This window comes from Grampus griseus, assembly GCF_964374135.1.
Source record: "Grampus griseus genome assembly, chromosome: 14".
In the NCBI taxonomy this organism is placed as follows: Eukaryota; Metazoa; Chordata; class Mammalia; order Artiodactyla; family Delphinidae; genus Grampus; species Grampus griseus.
Window position 1 is genome coordinate 30,111,991 of NC_139008.1, and position 24,237 is coordinate 30,136,227.

General features: G+C 49.9%; 1 protein-coding gene across 3 annotated transcripts in view; it reads right to left on the bottom strand.

The window, feature by feature from the left end:
- CLEC16A (C-type lectin domain containing 16A) overlaps window positions 1-24,237 on the bottom strand; it is a 209,816-nt gene that overhangs the window by 35,405 nt on the left and 150,174 nt on the right. For all 3 annotated transcript variants that reach the window (XM_082670276.1, XM_082670277.1, XM_082670275.1), the window contains exons 19-21: window positions 21,132-21,283; window positions 18,799-19,003; window positions 16,925-17,089 (exon numbers count right to left, since the gene is read on the bottom strand). In XM_082670276.1, the coding sequence (XP_082526402.1) occupies window positions 16,925-17,089; window positions 18,799-19,003; window positions 21,132-21,283 (522 nt within the window). The remainder of the gene's footprint in view (window positions 1-16,924; window positions 17,090-18,798; window positions 19,004-21,131; window positions 21,284-24,237) is intronic.

Genomic DNA, 24,237 nt, shown 5'->3' on the forward strand with positions numbered 1-24,237 from the left:
GAGCAGACTGTGGGGTGAGATGGCCTTGGAGTGACCGACAACACCACGTAGTCACTGTGTGACTTAACCTCTGGGCCTCAGCTGCCTCACCTGTTAGGTGGGGATGGTACAGGGCCTTCCCCTCAAGGCTGCTGTGACCCCTGAGTATGGAGACACCTAGCCTGAGGCTAGCAACGTGGCGAGCCTCAAGAAACCCTCTTCAGTGCTGCCCGAGCCGCTGACACATTTCAACCTCAGAACGGCTCAGCGGGGCAGAGACCCAAGCACATTACTGCTTCTTGGAGGTGCGAGCTGGCTGGTCACCTCGCCTCTCCAGCCTCAGTTTCTCCATCTCCCCCTCCTCGTGGTGCTGCTGAGATCACGAGTGGGAAATGCTCTGCCAACCCTGAGGTGCTAGATGACGTGCGGGGAGAGCACCATCCTCAGGGGCAGATCCGTCACAACCTGGCAAGCTGTACCCAAACCCATCACCGACCATGCCAGCTAAGGGTGTACCCCCGCCCGCCTGGCTCCCGGCTCCTGGGTGGACCCCAACGGCCCCCGCACCGCTGTCTCCAGTCCACTCCCCACCCAGCTGCCACACAAGCTCAGACAGACATGAATCAGGCGCAGCCCTCCCCTGAGCGCTCAGTATGAAATCCACACGCCCTCCCCAGGCCGGCCCCCTCCCACCTCGGCCACCTGCTCCCCTACCCCCGCACCTTACTTCCTGCATTCCAGTGCATGGGTCTTGTAGGCAACACCCCTGTGGTGACTGCCCCCAGGATCTCTAGCACAATGGTCACCCCATTTCTATGTGTGCCTCCCCACGTGGCCGTCAGCCGCAGGAGGTGCTGGAAGAGTGCATGCCGCCTACGGGGGCTCCTTCTTTGGTGGCTCTATCAGGGAAGCTGCCCAGAGGTGCCCTTGCCTGGCAGAGCCTGAGGGCATTGGGGAGATTACATGCAAGCTCCCTGTGGAGTGGCCTGGAGGAGCTGGGCCAGCTGCCCTGCGAGGGGTTGGGGGGCGGGCTGCTCGAGCCCTCTGGCTCCCCCCCAGCCCCTCAACAAGCAGCTGTTCAGATACTGGGACAGTGTGAAGCACCCACAGGGCTGAGCTGCCCCAGTGAGGCAGGTTCTATCATCAGCCCCATTTGACAGAAGAGGAGACTGAGGCTCAGAGGCCTTACGGAACTTCCTGACATCACACAGCTGTTGATGGGCAGGTACCGAGTTAAACCCAGATGGGCCGACTCCAGGACATGTGCCCCTGACTTCCTTGTGGCAAGGGCTCCCTGGCAGGGACGTGGCAGGTTTGAACAGCATGGTGGCACACACTGGTGCCCAAATGCTGGTATCCTTTAAGTGGCTTGAGGCCAGGAGCTTCCTGTGGGTGTCCCAGCTGGCATGGAGGGCCCCTCTGCTGACAGTGGGGCCAGGAGTCAGTACAGGGTGGTTTCTGCATTTGCTCTCTGCTCAGGGTGGAGTGAAGAGATCAGAGAGGGGACGATGAGTGGGCCACAGCCTCCCCCAGGCCCGGGCACTATTACAGGGCGCTGGGATGCTGCTCTGAGTGGGTGGACATCTCCCTTGGGCATCGGGCAGGAAATCTGGCACACACACACAAAACGTTTTTCCAAAACACCTAAGATTTTATAAATGTCAACTATTTCAGAACATTCTCCAGTTTACTAAGAGTGAGGGGGCAGGGGGAGGTTTAGGGGAGGCTCCATCGCATTGACAGGGACCTGCTAGATTCAAGAAGCTGGAGGGTGCATGGGACCCAGCATCTGAGGCCCAGCCGTAGCTGATGAAGTCGACACGCTCAGAAAGCCACAACAAAGGGCAGCTTTACCCCAGAAGCACCACGGAGGCTTCAAGTCAACATAGCAGGAAAGGAAAGAACACTGAGCAGGAGATAATCTCTTTCTCAGGAAGCAGGTAGAAGCATTAGAAAGAGCAGGAGTCTGAAACCAGGCTCAGTCTCTCTGGGATATGGGGCAAGTGACTCTGCTTTTGACTTCTGCTTGCCCATCTGCAAAAGTGGGATTAGTCACAAGACAGTTTTCACATATTTACCTCCTGATTTTCTGTAAAGCAACTGGCCTAGCGCCTAGCACATAGCTGGCATTCAATAAAAGGGACTTTTATCCTGGGGCCTTAAAAAAAACCTGTGACGCTAGAAGTACGTACCACACGCACCACGCACCTGAATTTTTATCAACTCACAAATATTTCGGGGGGAGTCACTGCAAAGCACAGTCTGAACTTAGTATTTCACACAGTTAAAGTGTCTACTCTCAAATCATGTTGTAAGGATGCAGCTTTCAAGGACTTGAGTTCACAGCAGGCAGAGACGGGGACAGAGTAAAACAATTCATCAGCCCCAATTTGATGGGCTTTGGAATGTTTTTGTGATTACCCTGGGGCTTAAAGGAAGCAGGCTCCTTAAGTGTGAAAGATGTCACAAAGCAGCCATTCCCGTTATGCTGGGATAATATTGACTTCTGGCCCTTTGGGGATTTGAGATGTTAAAAAAAAAAAATACTGTGTGTGTGTGTTTTTGGAGAAAAGCACACTTATACAAAATGCCATGGCTGGACAGCCACAAATAAAGGAAGCTGTATTTCAGTCATGGGATGCTGGCTACAGACAGAAAAGTATCCCAGAGAGCCGGACCCTCAGCAGGGGTGCCAGGAGGTAGGGGCAGACCCCACTGGTGGCTCTGTCCTGCCACCACACTCTGTCTGTGACAACAAGCCATGGGTGCGCCGGCCCTTGGAGACCCCTGCCAGCCCCTGGGAACTTTCCCAATCATCACAGCTCCTGAAGGCCTCCTGGACAGAAAAACATCCACAAGTAATGAGGATTTTCCTGGGTCAGAAGTTGGGATCATCAAAATGCCCTTGTTAAATACACAGAGAACATTCCGAGAGAAACTGAGGCTCCTTGATATTCTGCCTGAAACTAGCCCTGTGGCCGTCCACCCACCCACTTCACTGGCCACCAAATCCTGCCAGTTCCACGGCCTAGCTATTTCTGGACTTGCTTCATGTTTCTTACCCCAGGGAAATCCTTGTGCAAAGGGCCAGGGAGGCGCTCCTATTTGTTAAAGACAAAAAATTGGCCACAACCTAAACATCCATCAATGGGAGACTGGCTAAATAAACAACAGTTTGCCCACATGACAGACTGCTCCGCAGCAGTCAAAAATGAATGAGGGCACTCTTATGAACTCACACAAAACAAAGGCAAGACATACTGCTGATGAAAACAGCATTCATTCAGGTTAAAAAATAAAAAGACAATATAATACTACAGTACAAGTATAGTATGTAAATGCCCTGAAAAGGTATCGAAGGATATATACCAAGCTGAGGAAGAGGGCACCTCTGTGGAGACTTGTTCTCATCCATAAGACGGGCACAGCCTCAAACTGCACCGGTGGTGAGCGCCAAGGGAGGGGCTGAGTGCGCTTCGCTCCTTTCTGGCACCCCCGTCTCCCCTGCCCTTCTGACTCCAGTCAATCAAACCCCAAGCCCCCCGACTCATAACTCCTCTTCCTTAGTCCCTTCCCTATTGCTTCCAGGGTAAAAGTACAACCCTTCGGCAGGCCCGGAAGCCCTTCACCCTCTGACCCTGCCTAGCTTTCCAGGCTGTGCCTAGTCACGTCTCACGGCTGTGACATCAAATGTTACCCGCTCCCTCAAGCCTTTGCACGTGTTAGCCCCACCATGCCCGCCTCTCTGCTCTGCACGACCTGTTAATAGGTCCTTCTCCCTGATCTGGTCCTCTTTATATGTAGCTCTGCACAGCATTTATTTACTTCACGAGAGACCTCAGAGAGATCCTCCCTTTCCTGACCCTAGTTAGTGTATGCATCATGTAACTTCCTTGGAATGTTTAAAGTCCTTAAAAAAAAAAAAAATGCCAGTTCTTCCCTCACCTGCCCCCCGCCCCCAATTCCTTCTCTCCTGGTGGTCTCCTACCCTGGCCCCTAGGAGCTGCCGTGCTTTGAGGGGGCCGTCTAGGGCACAGAGGAGAGGACATGTGGAAGACCCAATGACTTAGGCCTCTGTGAACCTGTGAGTGCTATTATTGTGTCCCGTCCCCACCTTCTGTTCTGGTTCTTCTCCTGCTTTGCAGGTCCTCGTGAATTAACAACTCTCCTTCCAGCCATCTGCACACTAAGCAATGCCGCTTACTTGGCATCTCATCCTCTTAGATCTCAAGGTGGGCACTATGACTGATTCTTGGGAAGTGGTAAAGTGGTTCTCAAACCCGGTTCCAGGGGGAACCCTGGGGTTCCTCAAGCTAGTTGGGAGACATTTTAAGGCAAAAAAAAAAAAATCAAATCAAATCAAAGTGGTCTAGAATTCAAAGGGCTAGAATTTTCTCAGTTTCTGAGTTTTATCCCACAAACGAGCCTTCGATCCTTAGCATTTGTAATCACTTATCTGCTAATGATAACTTGCAGTTAATAAAACAAATGACTCAGCAGAAAAAAACATCAATGGGAAAAAGCTTGGAAAGTTTCTTCAAATAACTTTATGGACTTTCCCTTTAGACGTGGAGACTTGCATCCACAGAGCACTGTCACATTCTCTGCTGGTTTCTGTGCTCCTGGAACGGGAGACAGCGATGGTTCCCAGGGTTCCTGAAGCACACCTGATCCTCAGGGGTTCTGCCACCGGATAATCTTCAGGACTGAAGACACAGGGGTTTGTGGAGTGGGAAGCCGACGGGCCAGGTGCTCCCCTTCTCCAAGCTCCGGTTTCCTGGTCAGCACACTGAGGAAAGGCGCCAGCCCCACAGGGCTGTTGCGAGGCTCAGTGGGAACTGCCCGGCTCAGGCAGGCGTGGAGTCGATGATGGCAGCCAGTATCTGGTGCAGGGTATGTGCTGGGGCCGGGGCTGCAGGGGACGTGTCTCTGTTTGTCTCTGGCCCTGGCTCTGCCTCTAGAGCTGTGGGACCTCAGGCAAATCATGTGACCAGAAATCTCATGGCCCTTCTGCAGGGGAAAGGAAACTCTGCCCTGGTGTTTTATCAGCACTTGATAAAAGTCTTTCTGAAATGAGCAAATCTGTACAACTGCGGGGGTTTTTTTGGTTATTTACAGCAGGAGGGGCCCCTGGATTATTAACTTTGTGCAAACTGATTTAACGTGTAGAAAGGGAACTTATTTGGGGTCCCAAGGGTCAGCCTTGACTAATAACAACGACCATAAAAAGTACTGAGATAACCTTTAAAGCACCCTGCACATGGGGAGGCAATCGTTCCAGGTACTTATGTGAATTAACTCATTTTATGCTCACGGGAGCTTAATGAGGTAGGTGACATTTCCATCCTCACTTTTTTTTCCTTTTTAATTGTGGTAAAATACACATAACATAAAATGTACCACCTTAAATATTATTTAGCACACAGTTCAGTCGTGTTAAGTACATTCACACTGCTGTGTATCATCCCCATTTTTTATATGAATAAACAGGCCCAGAGGGGTGACTAACTGTCCCAAGGCCACGTAACGAGGATGAGGTGGAGCCAGGACTTGAACCTGACTGTCTGTTCCAGGGCTGTGCTAAGCCGCCTCCTTCGCTGACTCTCACCTGGGCAAGCACTGCTGCTGAGAAAAGAAACCCCACAAAGGATGAACAGAAAGAACAATGGGGCAGGACACCGGACAGTCTATCCTTTCTATCTTTTCTTGGTACTTTTCCATCCTTCCAATTGTTCTGCAATAAACGTACTTCACTTATACTAAGAAGTCCGGAGTCGAGAAGTGACAGGAGCTGCGTTCTGGGCGCGGGGACAGGCATGCACACGAGTAGCTGTGCTGCTTGCTCTGGAACACGCCTGCCTGTCCTGTGCTACCAGCGAGGCTGCCCCGTGTGGGCCTGCCTGAGCCCACAGAACGATCCAAGGTGTAGCCAAGGTCAAATGGCAGCGTGAAGCTGGGGTTTTGGTCTCTTCCCACACCCCACTGCCTGGGCTCCCAAGCTTTTCTCTGCCGGCAACACACTCCCTGATGCACTGTCATTGCCAGAAGGCTCCAGGGCACCCAGCTGCTTCATCACCTGAGGTGGGTAATGACCTCAAGAAGTGAAGCAACACTCAGTTCTTCGGAACTCTGTTCTCCTTCCAGCCTCCGCACCCCCCGGAAAAGCCTGTCTGGAGCACGATGGCTGGCTCTGCCTACTGAGTGCTCATTTCACAAGAGGGCTCCTCAGACAAGTGCTGGTGTGTCTACTGGGAAAGTGTCTGTCGGGGGGTGCACGTTCCAGGGGGAAACACTGTGGGCCCTGGTTTGGAAACGTGGTTCCTTCCGAGGCCTGTGTGCTCCCAGCCTGGCAGTATCCTCAGGCTCTCTCTTCACAGCTGCCCTGGGGACACCGAGAAGCAGTCTGGCAAGCAGGAACCTCATGGACTCAGCTCAGCCACTTGAAGACTGATCTCTTAGACACAATTGCCAGACAGCTTTGAAAGAAGCACAAATCCTGTACTTTTGCTCAGGCAGGATTCTGAAATCTCGTTTCTGCTTTTTGTTCGTGAAAGATCAGGAACAAATTTCTACGAGGATGGCCTTTGAGTGACCCTGACCCCTAGCCTGGTTTGGAAGCGGTGGCTCTGGGAGAAGAGTGTCTTTCTGCATCACAGCTTTGCAGGTTTGTCCCTGATCCAGTGGAGGCAGGCTTGGAGTGGGAGGACTCGGGAGCAGGTGTGTCACACAGAAGACAGGGATGCGGAGTGGTCTGCCTGGGCCAGGGCCACCCAAGAGTCCCCTCTCTCCTGAGGCTCTGTCCTGCCAACCTCTCACATGGCAGAGCCGTCAGGTGGAGCTGCTCAGCCATCACCAAGCCAGCCTTGAAGCAAGTGGTCTTCAGAGGCAGGAAGTGGAGGTAGGGATCTCGGCCACGCGTGGGAGCTCTGTGGGCTTGGTCTGAGCCTGTTTCCTATCTGTACAGCAGAGCAAGTGCTACTTGCTTCCAGAGCTGTGCGGAGGATAGAATTAATGTATACAAAGTGCCTGGCACAGTTAATTCTGCCAGTCAAACTGTACCCCACACTTCCAGAAACAGAGGACTTTTCTGTCTGAAACATGCTGAGGGTTGGAGCCAGCAATGTGATTCTGCCCAATACCACTGAGGCCTCAGGTGGGGAGAAGTCACTTCGGGAGCATCAAAACTGAGTCAGGAATGCAAGGGACTGGCGGTGGTGGCAGTGGGGGCTCAGGGTGTGACCTGGGCAGGCCTGTGTTCAAAGCCTTGCTGTGGATGGGTATCGGGTGTGTGTGACCTTGGGTGGGTGGCTTCCTCGTATGTAGAAGAGGAAAATGGTAAAACTTCCTTCTGAGGCAGATCAAATGAGAACCCTGCATAAAGTGCTTAGCAGCTCTATATATTTTGCTTTAAATAAAAAAAACAAAGGCCTCTTGGGGTCAGATTCAAGTTTCTGTAACTCACCAACCCAGTGGCCCGAGGCTCTGACCAGGGAGCTGGTGGCTGGGAGGGGTTGACATGGGACTAGGGAGACTGGAGCGGGGAGGGGAGGGCTCTCCTTCCCATGTGGCTCCAGAAAGGGTATTTCTTCCCCTTGGGCGAGCTGGTAGGAGAGAGCTGGCTCCAGTTTTATAATTAGAAACAAGAAAAATAACAGGCCTAAATAATTAGTTTCTGGAGAACACTGCCATGAGATGACATTAGCACCTAGTATGTTCTCCCCAGGGGAGAAGTCAGAACTGAGGTCTATGAATTAAACATTGATTTTTTTCTCCCTTTCTTTTTCTTTTCTTTTCTTCCGGATGTCAGTCGAGGCTTTGTGGTCAGCTGGGCTGGCACTGTAATCTTGCATCCTTCCTCAGTTCCTCAGCTGCCAAAGGCTGGCTCTGGAACCGCACTGCCTTTCCACGGAACTATTCAGTATTCTGGGTCAGTGACTGATAAGGCCGCTCTGTTTGCCTTTGACAAAGATCACACCTATGGAAAGCACAGCGCTCGCCCTCGTGCTCAGTGATTCCGATGTTTGCCCAGAGAGAGATGGCACCCTGAATCCAGTGGGATAAGAAGTGAGGGAAGCTGACTCTCCCACTGGCACCCCGAGCCCCTACCGACTGGGGCCGGAGCCAGACCCAGGTGCGAGCGAGGCAAGTAAGTCACAGTCTGCTGGGAACAATTCACCCGTCCGAGCCTCCAGCTACCAATCCACGTCCCCACCCGCCTTCGCCTTCGACAGTCACTGAGCACCTGCTCGCTCATGAAGTGTCAGCCATCGAGGGCGGGACGAACAGGGCCCCAGAACCTTCTATCCTAGCGCAGGGCAGTGATGCAGACAAGAAGACAAGTGGGCAACTTCAGTGAAAGGTGAGGGCTCTGAAGACTGTGGGAAAGCAGCTCCTCAAAAAGTTAAATTCCTATTCGACCCAGCAATTCCACTCCTAGGTAGATGGCCCAAAAGGCTGAACACTGGTGTTCAAACAAAAACTCATACACACACACTCGTAGCAGCACTATTCACATTGGCTAAAAGGTGGAGACAACCCCCACGGCCACCAACAGGTGTAAGAATGGATAAATCAAAGGAGGTCTATCCACACAATGGGCTGTTATTCGGCCACGAAAAGGGATGAAGCTCTGACATACGCCACAATGTGGATGAACCTCCAAAACATCATGCTAAGTTAAAGAAGCCAGAAACAAAAGGTCACACATTGTAGGGTTTGTATGAAATATCCAGAAGAGATAAATCCAGAGACAGAGTGGATGAGCGAGTGCCAGAAGCCTGGGGGGAGCGGGGATGGGGAGTGACGGCTTAGTGGGTACAGCGTTGACTGGGGCTGAGGAGAATGTTTTGGAACTAGTAGAGGGGATGGTGGCACAAGACTGTTAAGGTACTAAATGCCACTGAGTTGTATACTGTCAAATGGTTAATTTCACCTCAATTGAAAAACTAAAACCCAGCTGCTGCACAGAGGGGGACTGGGGTGGGCGGGGCCCCTGGGGAGGCCTCCGAAGAGGAACGTGAGCAGAGCGCTGAACGCTGAGAAGGCACCAGCCTCACAGAGGGTTTCAGGCTCCAGCCACAGGGCAGCGCGAGGACAGAGGTCCTGAATAGGACGCGCCTGGCCCTCGCGAGGTGCAGACAGAAAGCCAATGGGGCTGAAAGGCTGGGTTGTTTTATTATCTGCAAAGAGAGCCCAGGACAGAGAAGAGAGAGGAGCTGATTGTGGAAAGGGGGCAGGGGCCAGACTGCAACAGGACTATCCTGAACAGGGTAGAGGGCAGTGAAAGAGGCAGACCGTCCTTTCCCTGGAGCTAAAAGGCTGGTGGGAGGCAGCTGACTGTCCTCAGCTGGGGAAGGGTCACTTTTTTAAACATGTCACTGAGCCCTCGTCAGTAAGGGCCAGTGGGTGTCAACCTGCTTGGCTGTCCCACTCCAATCCCCGTAACACGCTGGGTTCTAAGAGCCCTTCTGTTTGGGTAAGAATTAGGAAGGGCCTGGGTAGGACCCGAGCCAGAGGGACGGTGGTGTTCTGTCACCAGCCCTCCCACCCCCAGGTGAACGCCTGTGAGCAGCCTCTGGGCCAGAAGGAGCCCAGAAGGGGTCAGGAAGGCCAGAGCCCCGGCCCGTGGACTGCAGCCCACTGCCCCCTGATGCCCAGGCTTACTTCCGGGAATAGCCTCTGCTCTGGGGTCTGCTGGTCCACGGGTGTTCATGGGAAGACTGCACTGTGGGCTAGTTTTCAACACCCCGCCCTGCCTTGGCAGATTCTGGCAATCAGCCGTCACCGTGCGTCAGTGGAACAAACCCTCGAGGCCACCAGCCATGGAGCACCGCACCTCAAAGCCGGACTCTAGAGCCGGCCGCGCCTGCCCGCCAGGCACGCCCGTCACTGCTGACCCCTCCCTCCCCGGCCATGCGCACACCGGCCTCTGCCCTCGTGGAGCTGAACATTCTATGGGGGCGAGAGCCATAAACATAAAGCCGGCCAATGAACAGAATTTGTGGTTTCTTTCCAAGCCAAATGGAAGAAGAAAAATATACCAAAGTGGCTACTCGCCTATTAGTCCTGATTTATATTCTACTTTAATATCTCTTCCAAGGAAATGAAAGGTATATTTTCATCAAATATAATCATGTATAGCTTGGAAAGGGGGAGACAAATGGCTCTGTGACAATTACTTGGACCTGCAGATAAAATTGGAAGATGTGTCACAGTAGAGCTGCCTCTTCCCGCAATCTCCCAGAGGCCGGTGGCCAGCACTGTTTCTTCCCCTGTGAACTGTTCCCAGGCAGGAGCAAGGATCCCACCCGGCCTGGGATGTTGCAACAGTGTGGCCTAGGGCAAGGGACACAGAGCAATACCCGGATGGCGGCTATGGGTGCCACAGCATTGGAGGCCAAGCTGGGCCGGGCTTCCGATGACCCCTCCAGCAAACTCTGAGCAAGGTGAGCGCGATGAAACTGACGTGCAACCAACCCAAGTCTTATCACCCGGGTGCCCGGGACGCACATCTCACTCTCTTTGTGACAGAAGTTAAGCCGAGGAATGCTGCTGAAGATCTGGGGGCTGCCGTTCCCTCGTGTTCCCTTGTCAAAGTGCCTCAGCCTAAACCACCCAACGTCTGGGGCCCCTGTGGGAATTGCTCGTCTCCGTGGTGTCCGCACAGGGACAAGGCATCTGGCGGGATCTGCTCTGAGGCTGTGCGGAGAATAAGAACAAAGCCTCACTCCTTACGCAGTGAAGACTGAATGAAGGTACCGTGCTAGGCGCTGCGGTACAGCGGTGAAGGGGACACTCCAGGTCCCCGTGGAAGTGACCCTCTCCATGGGGGAGGAAGGTACACAAATACGTCAATTAGGTACGGAGCCCCAGGGCCACGGAGAACATAAACCAGGCTAATGATGCGGGGGGGGCTGGGGGTGGGGGTGGGGATCAGGAAAGGCCTCTCTGAGCAGGTGGCACGCAGACTGAAGCCTGAGTGATTGGCAGGAAGTAGCCACACACAGATGTAGGGAAGAACATTCAATGCAAAGGCCCTGGGGCAGGAGAGAGCACAGTGAGTTAGGGTAGTGGTTCTCAAAGCATGGTCTGGGGACCCCCGGGGGGCGTCCCAGGGTCAGAACTTTCATAAAAATAATGTTGGCATTTTCCTTTTACACTCATTCTCCCAGGAGTACACAGAGGAGTTTTCTAGAGCCCAGGCTCTCACAACAGGTTGAAAGCAGAAGCAGATACGAGAATTCTGCTGTCTTCTATTAAGCCAGATATTAAAGAGACTTGCAGAAATATAAACTTTTTTTTGTTTTGGAAAACAGTGATTGTTCATAAAGAACTATGTTATTTATTTTTACATAGGATGGCTTATTATTATTTTTTAAACGAATAAGTAAATATTTAAAGTATTTCTCAGTTTTAATTTCCAATACCTGAAATATCAATAAACATGATCCATACAAACTGAAGCTCTGTGAGTTCCTCAATACCCTTCAAAGAGTATGAAGGGTCCTGGGACTTCCCTGGCGGTCCAGTGGTTAGGACTCCGAGCTTCCATTGCAGGGGGTGTGGGTTCGATCCCTGGTGGGGGACTTAAGATCCCACATGCCATGCGGCCAAAAAAAAAGAAGAAGAAGAAGAAGAAGGAATCCTGAGGCCAAAACCTTGAGAAGCGCTGACTTGGAGGAGCAGCAGGGGTGGTACAGCCAGGGCAGGGACAGCACGAAGGCGGGGGTGGCTGCGTCTGAGAGGCCGGCTGGGGCCCATCCCACAACGATCACACAAGGTCAGAGCGAGAGATCTGGATTTTGTTTCGGGCGCAACGGGAAGCGTACTGGAGGGCTACAGGCAGGGGCAAGATATGACCTGACTCATGTTCTAGAAAGATGCCTCTGGCTGCATGGAAGGGAGGGAACGAGGCTGGAAGCCAGGGAACGCCGCTGATGCTGCTGCCACAATCTAGGAAGAGATGCTGGTGGCGGGGGAAGATGGTGGGGTGTGTTCTGGAGGCAGAGCAGCCCTGTGGGTGTGGGAGAGCAAAGGGAAAACGAAGGATGACCTCAAGATGCTGGGCATCTGCGGGGCCAAATCTGAGCTAGCAGGTGGTGAGGAGCGGGGCGGGCGGGTTCCTTTCCCTCTCTCGAGTCACGCTAAGGCTCACTCTTCAGGTCACATCTCTGGCCCAGGCGAGGACAGGGGGGCAGCGAGCCCTCTTCACCCAAGGCCCCAGAGCAGCTGCCCTCCGGGGCACAGCTGAGAGAATGTCCCCACCACCAGGGGCTGTCGAGGGGGAGACACTGCCAAGGAGTGGATGGCTGCGTTCAGGTGCCGCCTTTGACTTCCACAGTCCCAACTGGCCCAGCGTCACGTATCCCGACCCTGGGACCAGCAAGAAGACACTGGGCATTCCAGCTGTGCCCCCCTGCCCACTCCCCAACCCGTGAGGCAGCAGGCCTGGGCCACTGTCGGCAGGGTGACACCCCCAGCACTGGATAACCTCACTCTACCCCTGGAGCCCAGGCAGGATGGGAGAAGTAAGTAATTGCAAAGCCTTCTGCAAACAGAGGGGTGGCTATGCAGAGGCCGAAGACCGTGACATCCGGCTCTGTTTATATTTACACTTGCCTTGTTCCAAAGATGGGGGAGCGGAAATAAGGACCAAGCTTTTCTCCTTAACCCATTAGTTCCTGAGCTCAGAGAAGCCCTGATGACCCTAAAGAACTGATTTCTTAAGTAATATCATCTTAAATGTCAATTATATTTCAATTTAAAAAATTACAAAGCGGTCCTTATACAAATGTTATAATAAAATTACAACTCTGTGTTTATTGATTTTTTTTTTTTTTGCAGTACACGGGCCTCTCACTGTTGTGGCCTCTCCCGTCGCGGAGCACAGGCTCTGGACACGCAGGTTCAGCGGCCATGGCTCACCGACCTAGCCGCTCCGCGGCATGTGAGATCTTCCCGGACTGGGGCACGAACCCATATCCCCTGCATCGGCAGGCGGACTCCCAACCACTGCGCCACCAGGGAAGCCCACAACTGTGTGTTTAAAAAAAAAAAAAAAAGGAAGAAAGAAATGATTTCTTACCAGGCCAGTGTGTATTTAGTTAACCTAGACTCATGGTCATCATTTATATTTACTTAGCAACCATCTCTACAGGGCAGAAAGCAACCTGGAGAATTTTTAACAAAGAAGCCTCCAGACCCCTGAGCAGGCAGAATCATCTCATATTGCATGGCTGAAAACAGAGGCAGGGCTACAATCAGTCTTGTAGCCTAAGACTGGATTTAAGAATGAAAGCAAGATTGCTTTGGCTATTTAGGGTCTTCTGTGTTTCCATACAAATTGTGAAATTTTTTGTTCTAGTTCTGTGAAAAATGCCAGTGGTAGTTTGATAGGGATTGCATTGAATCTGTAGATTGCTTTGGGTAGTAGAGTCATTTTCACAATGTTGATTCTTCCAATCCAAGAACATGGTATATCTCTCCATCTATTTGTATCATCTTTAATTTCTTTCATCAGTGTCTTATCATTTTCTGCATACAGGTCTTTTGTCTCCTTAGGTAGGTTTATTCCTAGATATTTTATTCTTTTTGTTGCAATGGTAAATGGGAGTGTTTCCTTGATTTCACTTTCAGATTTTTCATCATTAGTGTATAGGAATGCAAGAGATTTCTGTGCATTAATTTTGTATCCTGCAACTTTATCAAATTCATTGATTAGCTCTAGTAGTTTTCTGGTAGCATCTTTAGGATTCTCTATGTATAGTATCATGTCATCTGCAAACAGTGACAGCTTTACTTCTTCTTTTCCGATTTGGATTCCTTTTATTTCCTTTTCTTCTCTGATTGCTGTGGCTAAAACTTCCAAAACTATGTTGAATAAGAGTGGGCAAACGGAGCTGGAGGAATCAGGCTCCCTGACTTCAGACTATACTACAAAGCTATAGTAATCAAGACATTATGGTACTGGCACAAAAACAGAAAGATAGATCAATGGAACAGGATAGAAAGCCCAGAGGTAAACCCATGCACATATGGTCACCTTATCTTTGATAAAGGAGGCAGGAATGTACAGTGGAGAAAGGACAGCCTCTTCAATAAGTGGTGCTGGGAAAACTGGACAGGTACATGTAAAAGTATGAGATTAGATCACTCCCTAACACCATACACAAAAATAAGCTCAAAATGGATTAAAGACCTAAATGTAAGGCCAGAAGCTATCAAACTGTTAGAGGAAAACATAGGCAGAACACTCTATGACATAAATCACAGCAAGATCCTTTTTGACCCACCTCCTAGAGAAATGGAAATAAAAACAAAAATAAACAAATGGGACCTAATGAAACTTCAAAGCTTTTGCACAGCAAAGGAAACCATAAACAAGACCAAAACACAACCCTCAGAATGGGAGGAAATATTTGCAAATGAAGCAACTGACAAAGGATTAATCTCCAAAATTTATAAGCAGCTCATGCAGCTCAATAACAAAAAAACAAACAACCCAATCCAAAAATGGGCAGAAGACCTAAATAGACATTTCTCCAAAGAAGATATACAGACTGCCAACAAACGCATGAAAGAATGCTCAACGTCATTAATCATTAGAGAAATGCAAATCAAAACTACAATGAGATATCATCTCACACCAGTCAGAATGACCATCATCAAAAAATCTAGAAACAATAAATGCTGGAGAGGGTGTGGAGAAAAGGGAACACTCCTGCACTGCTTGTGGGAATGTGAATTGGTACAGCCACTATGGAGAACAGTATGGAGGTTCCTTAAAAAACTACAAATAGAACTACCATATGACCCAGCAATCCCACTCCTGGGCATATACCCTGAGAAAACCATAATTCAAAAAGAGTCATGTACCAAAATGTTCATTGCAGCTCTATTTACAATAGCCCAGGGATGGAAACAACCTAAGTGCCCATCATCAGATGAATGGATAAAGAAGATGTGGCACATATATACAATGGAATATTACTCAGCCATAAAAAGTAACGAAATTGAGCTATTTGTAATGAGGTGGATAGACCTAGAGTCTGTCATACAGAGTGAAGTAAGTCAGAAAGAGAAAGACAAATACCGTATGCTAACACATATATATGGAATTTAAGAAAAAAAAATGTCATGAAGAACCTAGGGGTAAGACAGGAATAAAGACACAGACCTACTGGAGAACGGACTTGAGGATATGGGGAGTGGGAAGGGTGAGCTGTGACAAAGCGCGAGAGAGGCATGGACATATATACACTACCAAACGTAAGGTAGATAGCTAGTGGGAAGCAGCCGTATAGCACAGGGAGATCAGCTCGGCGCTTTGTGACCGCCTGGAGGGGTGGAATAGGGAGGGTGGGAGGGAGGGAGATGCAAGAGGGAAGAGATATGGGAACATATGTATATGTATAACTGATTCACTTTGTTATAAAGCAGAAACTAACACACCTTTGTAAAGCAATTATGCCCCAATAAAGATGTTAAAAAAAAAAAAAAAAGAATGAAAGCAGTTGCAGGCAGTGGGTGGCAGCGTGAACTGGGGCACTTTTTCCAGAGTGCATGTTGGGACTACATATATTAAGATGAAAAAACCTCCCCTTTGACTCAGCAGATCCACCGCTGGGAATTTATCCCATAGACACGTGAGATTTGCACACTTACACAAAGATACCCCGATGAGGTTCACTTTGACAATGGAAGAGCAAGACACTGGAAATGACTCAAATGTCCATCAATACAAAACGTTATAAAAGACTTTTTTGTTCCGTCCATATGATAAAATACCACACAACAGTGCATGAGCGTTAGGTCGACCGACATGTGCTTACACGTAACACTGACTTGTCAATACGTGAAAACAGCAAGATGTAGCATCACACATATGGTATAACCCCGGGCGTAAAGACAGACAAGCAAAACATTTCTGGAAGGAAATGCAAGAAACTGTTAACCATGGTCACTTCTGGGGCCAAGTAGTCTTATTTTTCATTTTATCATGTCCTGTTTGGGTTTAAAGAAATCATATGCTTATAGTATATACTATATTTCTGAAATGAATTAATCAAATCAAAGAATGAAATCAGAATGAATCACGGGGTGGAGGGGAAACAGGGATCCTTGTTTGGGTCAGGTTCTTTTCACTAGATTTTGTTCTTAAATGTATAACTGCTTTTGAAAACATTTTGCCACATTTGCAATTGAGGTTCGAAGCCCTAACTGCGGAGAAGTGAAGTTGCAGGGGACAGCTCGGCCAGTTTTCTGAAGCTTTGTAACCAAGGGCAAGGTTGTCTTTCGAGGGGTTGGGATGCATATGGATTTACTTAAAGCAGACATGTCAGAACAGGAAGGGGGAGCCTGCCGGCCCTTCTGGAGAACCAGTACTTTCAGCTCCACCAGGCGACCTTGAACTTTCTATTCATGCTTCTCTTTTGGAGAGGCAGGGAGGAAAGTTAGAGATGCGCTTCGGGGAAAGTGGGAAGAGAGGCTCCCAGAAAGAAGAGAGTGGCAGCCGCCCCAGGGGCAGCGGGACCTTCTTCTGAAGTCTCACTTCTTCAGGGGCTTAAACAGGAACTGCACACACTAGTTCTTTCTAGTCATCCTACATGGAGGAACTGACTCTCCCACAACCTCGTTACTAATAATCTAAAGTAGTTCCAAGAAATTTCCAAGAAATTTTTAGCCTTAATTCTGAGAAGTTCTTCCACACCCTCAAACAAATCTCTGGAAAACCAAACCCCGGCGGCAGAACACCAAAGAGAAAGCCAAGATTTCTTTCTGGGGCTTGTGTTTAATCTTGTGCAGCACTTTGATAAGTTCTAAGAAACGGGGTTTCTGAGAGGGGAAGGAAAGCCTACACAGGCTCAAGACAGAGAAGGTCCTGGAACCACCCCTCTCCCGCTCCCCGGAGGGGACAGGAGGTGGCACAGGGTGGGGGCCGGCTTACCTGGCACCTTGTCCACCGACGCAAACACAGAGCGCTGTACTGTGGGGTCGCTGCTGCCCCGGCGGCACTGGTCGTAGAAGCGGAAAGGCAGGTGCTGGGTAGAGGACGAGCTGAGACCAAACCCCAGGACTTCAGTTGTCGGCTGGATCGGGAGGTCCAGGAGGGCTACGTTCAAACAAACCCGTGGTTCAAGCTCAGCACGTGCGTGGGATGGGAATGTAGGTGACAAGATTTTGGGTGGCACGGCTGTAGCAGGTGTGGCCACATCCCTGCCAGGCACATCCCTCGGACAATGCCAAGCAGGCAGCCAGCAGCCTCGAGCTGGGGAGACCAGCGTGACACCAAGGGTCCCACCTGAGGCTCATAACACAAGCAGTGCCTACAGAGTGGTTCAGAGATGAACGCCAGGCCCATCTTCACCTCGCATTCTTGGCTTCCATACACTAAAGACCCTACCAAGGCTTAGCCCTGGGTACAGTTTCAGACCCCAAAGCAAACGGGGCCAATTCTGCTGTGAAAGTTCATAAATCTATGCGTGTGGGGAAGAGTGTGTGAGACAGAACTTACACGCACGTGTGCCTGTGTATTTATGAGTGTGTGTGTCTCTGTTGCTGTCCTCTCTTCCACGCAGAAATCTCACGATACAGCAATTTGGAGGGGCTTTTTAAAATCAATGTGAGAAATACCCAAGGCGTTAGTTCTAACAGCCACTTTACGGCATAATTCTCAATTTTCAAATGAAATATTTAGCCTTGATGCCAGCTGTGAGAAATTGCTTTACATTAAAAAAAAACAAACAACCCTCTGGAAATAAATCTTAAGAGAAAGGACTGAATGATTTAAGTCACTTTGCACATTACAAAATGCTTCTGTAATGATTTTGGAGGCCAAGTTTCAGCTAAGTGAGAAATAAGATGAGGACTATATGGGATGCAAGCCTGCGCAAATCAACGGGGCACGTGCAGGAAATGACTGAGTTCGCGATATCCAGAAACCCTGCCCTCCAAGTGTTTCTTTTTAGGTGACCCCTCGAGAACGCTCCCCTTCTCTCCCAGTGGACTGGAAAGCCTCCCAGTGACCACACCAGAACGACCACTGGTGCTTGAGCTGAAAGGCACTGGTTTCTTGTGAAAGGCTGTTCGTGATTTTAGGAGTTGACAGAACGCCTTTTCCCCGAGGAGGACGCTGTGCCTTCCACCCTGATGAAGGGAATGCCCTCATTTCAGTGCCCTCACTTCTAAGAAAGCTGGGGTCTTCTTGACACTGGGCGGTGTAGGGCCACCTCACAGATTCACCAGAGTCCCGGTGCAATGTGAAATAACACTTCCGAATCCAGTGCTGGGTTACGGCCCCTCACCAGGCAGGGCTGCCTCTCATGAGAGCTGGGAACGGAGAGGAGGAAGGGATGGGCTTTAGTGTAGGAAGTTCTGTGTTTGGGTTCTGCCAACTAACTGCCTGCGTGGCTGTGGGCAAGTCACTGAGCCTCAGTTTACTCTTCTGTAAAATGGGCAGAACAGGCCCTACTCATCTCAAGGGTTGTTTTAAGGGTCAGAGGTGGCAGAGGAACGTCGAAGCGCTTTGCAGGCATATGCTAGAGAACGTCCGTGTGCGGGAGGGAGAACCGTCGTCCCACACTGACAGCTGCCTCTTGCCTGGGAGGGAGGGCTTGCCTCTTCCAAGCAGCCCTAGACTTGTAGAAACCAAACACTCAAGGTTCTCCATTCTCTCACCAAAACACAACTCATTCCTGAACCATACGTTTCCTCTTCTAGAGGAGTCACAAGGGTTCTCAAGGTCAACGCGAGAGTCATGCTAATGGCCTGTGGCAGCTGCTGCCCCACTGCCGAGAGGACACCCGCCGGGGCTGCACTCACCAGCTATTCTCTGCATCTTCATGCGTCTCGCCTGGATGCGGCCCTTGGCCAGGCGCTGCTTGGCGATGATGCAGCGGATGTGGTCCGAGAAGACGAAGGTGGCCTGCAGGATGGGGAAGGGCTTGGAATGGGGGCTGGATGCAGGCTTGTGGATGGTGATATTCAGGGCGCGGCTGTCGTCCTCCACGCCAGTCACCTGCATGTCCTGCGGGGGGAGGAGGCCAAAGAAAGGGTGTCTGTTAGGTTCAGGGGGAAGGTAGCTGCTCGGAAGCTGTGGATTCACGTCTCATCTAGAATGAGGTCCCCCAGATTGAACTTTGCTTTTGCTCTGGAGGAGACCATCAGCCCCCCAAGTCTGAGAGAGTCAAGGATGGGCACAAACCAGGCCAGGCCAGGCCTGGCGGGAAGTGAGCGGTGGGAAGCACAGACAGCTCAAGTGGCTGATGCTGGCCGTGGCGGCCGGTTCCATCCCCGCGAGAACTTGAAGCAGCTAGTAAACACACGGGACACCAGCCTCTACATGGGGCCTCAGGGAGCCCAACAGACTCCAACAATTCTTGCTTCGGAGAACTAGAGATAACAAACCCAAGTTCCTAGTCCTTTCCAGTGTGATCTCCTCCAGCGTAACAATTCCTTCCTTGCTTCTCTTAAGAAGGGGGCATCCTTAGCTCCCATTTGTATGTCTCTGACAAATTCCTGGTCCCTAAAGGAAATAGCTAACTCCGAGAAAGGAACAGGGGAGGACCACTTAGCAGACGTTTGAAGAAAGTTACACTTGAAAGGTAGAGGAGAACTCACGTACAGCAAGTATCCTCAGGACAAATCCAATCTAAAACCTCAGATTGGATTCTGTGCAAAGAATTTGCTTCCCACTAAGTAAGGTTTGAGATAAAAGCAGGAGACAGGAGACAGACATGAAAGTCAGAAAGGTGGGGAAAATGTTGAAAAGGCTCATGAAGCAAGACAGAGACTGTTCACAGGCATTCAATCTGGCACAAAATGTTGCAGTGGGAATTAGATGAGATATTATGCTTTTAAGACAGAGAGAGAGGCTGGCATGTAATAATGGCCTGACAAATGGAAGCTACTGGAAGACAACCAAAAGAAAAGGTTTATGTGCCTTTCATTGTCTGAGGGACGACATGTGTTAATCCTTTGAGGGATAAAAACACTTTCCTGACACTAAATTCTAAAGGAAATTGATCATAAACCTAGATACATAAGAAGCACTAAGTCACCTAATGGACAGTCTCGTACGTGGAAGTCTTTTTCTAAATGAGAGGTTCTTCAGATAGCTGCTTCTCACACCACCTTCTGTAAAAGACCTTTTTTAAATGGAAAGATCTTGAAAAAGAGGAGGCTGGGAAATGGTTGCAACAGCATCCTCAAACACGTGGGTGGTCCTCTTGGGGAGTGGGTTGCCCTGGAGAGGTGGATGTGGGTCGCCCCAGCAAGGCCTTGCCAGCAACCAGGACTGCCCAGCAAGGAAACGGACTCAGCGCAGGGCAACTCAGGGCCCAGGGGTCTGGCGGGGGTGATGGTTGGGGAGGGCGTGAGCTGGAGGCTGTTTTCAACTCATCTGGTTCCACGCTTCATTCGACCAACTAGCTGGCATTAGTCACCCATCATTTAGACAAACATTAAGAAAACCCACGCTCCAGCTTGACGTTTGACAGTTTAGAGCCCAGGCCTGCTGGAGAGGTGGAGGACACAGGAACGTCCATAAATCACCAGTGGCAACAATCATTCTAGAGAGGAAATAGGCACAGCCCAACTTCTTGGTATCTTCCCTAGGGAAACGTTGGCCCAAGTGCACAAGGAAGTCAGGGCAATTCTGTTCACGGCAGCACTGTCTGTAAGGGTAAAAAGCTGGAAGCAGCCACAGGGTGCTGGCTAACTCTGCCTTGGTGTGTGGTCAGGAAGCAGTTAAAAGAACACCAGTAAGCCTGCAGAGACTAACACAGTCAGTTCTCCAGAACATTAGTTGAGTGAAAAAAGCAAAGTTTACAACACATTCAATGTGACAGGATAAAAAATACACACACACACACCCCATTCCAACTACATGTTGTACAATTTTTAAAAACAGTACATGTAGTTATAGTCATACACATATTCGGCAAAGCACCGTATCTGATAATGGATGAGAGGAGTCAGAATTGGGTTTTGGTCAAAGGGGACTAGGCTCTTATCTGTGAGGTATTCTAACTTTTGTCAATGATAATCTGTTCATGTGGCCCTTATGTCATTAGAACTTGACCGTAAAGATGACACTTTTGTGGGTGTTTGTACAGCCGACCGAGAAGAGCTTCCGGAGCTCTCGGCCATCGTACCTGCAGAAGGCCTGCGAACTTGACCACTCCCCAGCCCAGCCTGGACACGTCAGGCTCCACCAAACTCATCTGGTAAATGTCGACAGCCAGGAACCGCTGGAGCATGCTGCCATCCTTGGTGATCACCGTGCACGCGATCAGGTCGCTGTTGTCTGTGGTAGAGGGGGACAGAGAGCATAGTGAGGTGCAGTCCGCTGCCCAGCTCGACGGACACACTCCAGCTGACTTGTGTTCTGCCGGGCAGTGCAGCTTGGCACCGGAGCCTGGGCTGGAAGTCACACACAGCTGGGTCTGAGTCCCTCCTCCAAGTCATGGTAGGCAACTTACTGTACCTCTCTGGGCTTCAGATTCCTCATCTGAAAAATGGGGATCATGCCCCTCCCACTCAAAGCACTGTTTGTGAGGACTAACTCAGATAAAGTACATAAAGCATCAGTACAATGTTAGCTGTGGATTAGGCACTGCACCTGTAGCTAAAAAAATAACCAACAAATCTGGAATCCCAGTAACATTTCAGTGCTTCCCTGCAGGCGCTGGTGGTTTACACCTGTGACGGCGTTCACCTAGATTAAGTGAAGACAGGAAAGGAAGAGCCCCTCGCTCGGTTATAGAATCACCAAGACCTCAGTTTGGTGTCTGACAACTTAGAGCCGAGCTCTACACTAGATGATGCGCCATCTGGGGCAAGGCTCTCGGCCTCTCTAAACCACGGTTTCCCATCTGTAAAATGGGAATAATGTCCCCTATCTTGAGATGTCTGATGCCTTAAAATGAGAACAGGTAGGTAGAGCATTTAGCAGGGGGTCCTCAGCTTATGCTCGGTCCCTTCTCTTAGCTGGAAGTTACTCCCAGATTTGAGGTCTAATTTACTGCTTGTCCTTGATGGCTTTGAAATCACCAGAGTAACGCAGGGCCATTAAATATACAGTCTGCTTTGAGTTCCCTCCAGTGAAACCCTCTGTAACATGTTTTTTTTTTTTTTTTTTGGTGGTATGTGGGCCTCTCACTGTTGTGGCCTCTCCCGTTGTGGAGCACAGGCTCCGGACGCGCAGCCTCAACGGCCATGGCTCACGGGCCCAGCCGCTCTGTGGCATGTGGGATCTTCCCGGACCGGGGCACGAACCCGTGTCCCCTGCATCGGCAGGCGGACTCTCAACCACTGTGCCACCAGGGAAGCCCCTCTGTAACATGTTTTAAAAGAAACAGCTGAACTAGGAAACAACCTAAATGCCCCCAAATAGGGGAACCACTTGAGTATGATTTTTTTCCCATCATATGGAAAATTATATACCCATTTAAAAATTATGTTTAACTAAACTGTGAACTGTGGTTACCTATGGGGAGGGAAGTGAGAACTGGGGTGGGTGGGAGAGTGTGTGTGTGTGTGTGTGTGTGTCTGTGGTATCAACAGGAGAACTTTAATTTTTGCCCTCTATACCACTGTATTACTTGAAATTATTTTAAAATGAGAAAGTATTCAACATGTACTTTTGAAATACGTATTACAGACCCAAGTAAAAAATCCTATTTACAAATAACTGCAATGGCATTGGAAAAGACATTACAATTTTAAATGAACAAGGTGATAAAAACTTTATAACTATGATGTTGATATGTTAAAAAAAAAAGTATCCCTACAAAGAAATACAAGCACAGAGAAATATACTGAAACATTAAAAGACAGTCCTGAGGGCTTCCCTGGTGGCGCAGTGGTTGAGAGTCCGCCTGCCGATGCAGGGGACACGGGTTCGTGCCCCGGTCCGGGAAGATCCCACATGCCACAGAGCGGCTGGGCCCGTGAGCCATGGCTGTTGAGCCTGCGCGTCCGGAGCCTGTGCTCCGCAACGGGAGAGGCCACAACAGCGAGAGGTTCACGTTCCGCAAAAAAAAAAAAAAAAACAAAAAAACAAAACGACAGTCCTGATTAGAAGAATGGTAGGTGGGTTTTTTTTTCATAAACAGCTTTATTGAGGGATAATTTATATACCATAAAATTGTCCCATTTTAAGTGTACAGTTTGAGTTTTAGTAAATTTACAGCTGTGCACTGACGGTGACACTCCAGTTGTAGAACACTTTCATCACCCCAATACGTTCTGTGACCTAATATTTGGCTTCATTTTATTGGTGGCCGGTTGGGGGGAAAGGTAACACAGATAGTAACAATTCTGGCCCCAAGCACATGTGATAAAGTTGGGCTCAGGGGCTTCCCTGGTGGCGCAGTGGTTAAGAATCCACCTGTCAATGCAGGGGACACGGGTTTGAGCCCTGGTCCGGGAAGACTCCACATGCCGCGGAGCAACTGAGCCCGTGCGCCACAGCTACTGAGCCTGTGCTCTGGAGCCCACGAGCCACAACTACTGAGCCTGCGTGCCGCAACTACTGAAGCCTGCATGCCTGGAGCCCGTGCTCGGCAACAAGAGAAGCCACTGCAATGAGAAGCCCGCACACCGCAATGAAGAGTAGTCACTGCTCGCCGCAACTAGAAAAAGCCTGCATGCGGAAACGAAGGCCCAACGCAGCCAAAAATAAATGAATAAAATAAATAAATTTATAAACAAACAAAACAACAACAAAAAACCCTTGGGCTCAGGTATTTTGCCAAGGTTTCGCCACACACCCCCTCTCCATTTTTACTTTTCATTTAGGTCTAAGGGATGATAGGTACATTTCTCCTCTGCCATCTTCTTTTCCCCTCCCTCCTCTTCCCCCTCCCCCCACCTCCCACACTACCTCAGTTTAACCCTCTGAGAGCATAATCCGTCTGAGATCCTGGCTTCATGGGATGCCTTCCGGTCTACCGTCTCAGCTTTGAAAGACCTTGTGTTTCTGTCTTTCCTCCCCAGCATATGACCACCCGGCACAGCCAGATACCCCGTGGCAAACACCAGCACCAGACAGGCTCAACGGTCTGGATTGCACATTCCCTTATTGAGGGCAAGAAACGTCCTCCCTTTCCCAAGGGTCCAGCCAAGTATTTAAGAAGAGTTCTAAAAATGACTGTATCCGGAATTTCTAGTTCCACATGGAAGACACTAGTCTTCTGTATTATCAGAAATGGAAGTCCTCACACTCTTTCTTACAAACATTTTCTTTGTGGTAGGTAG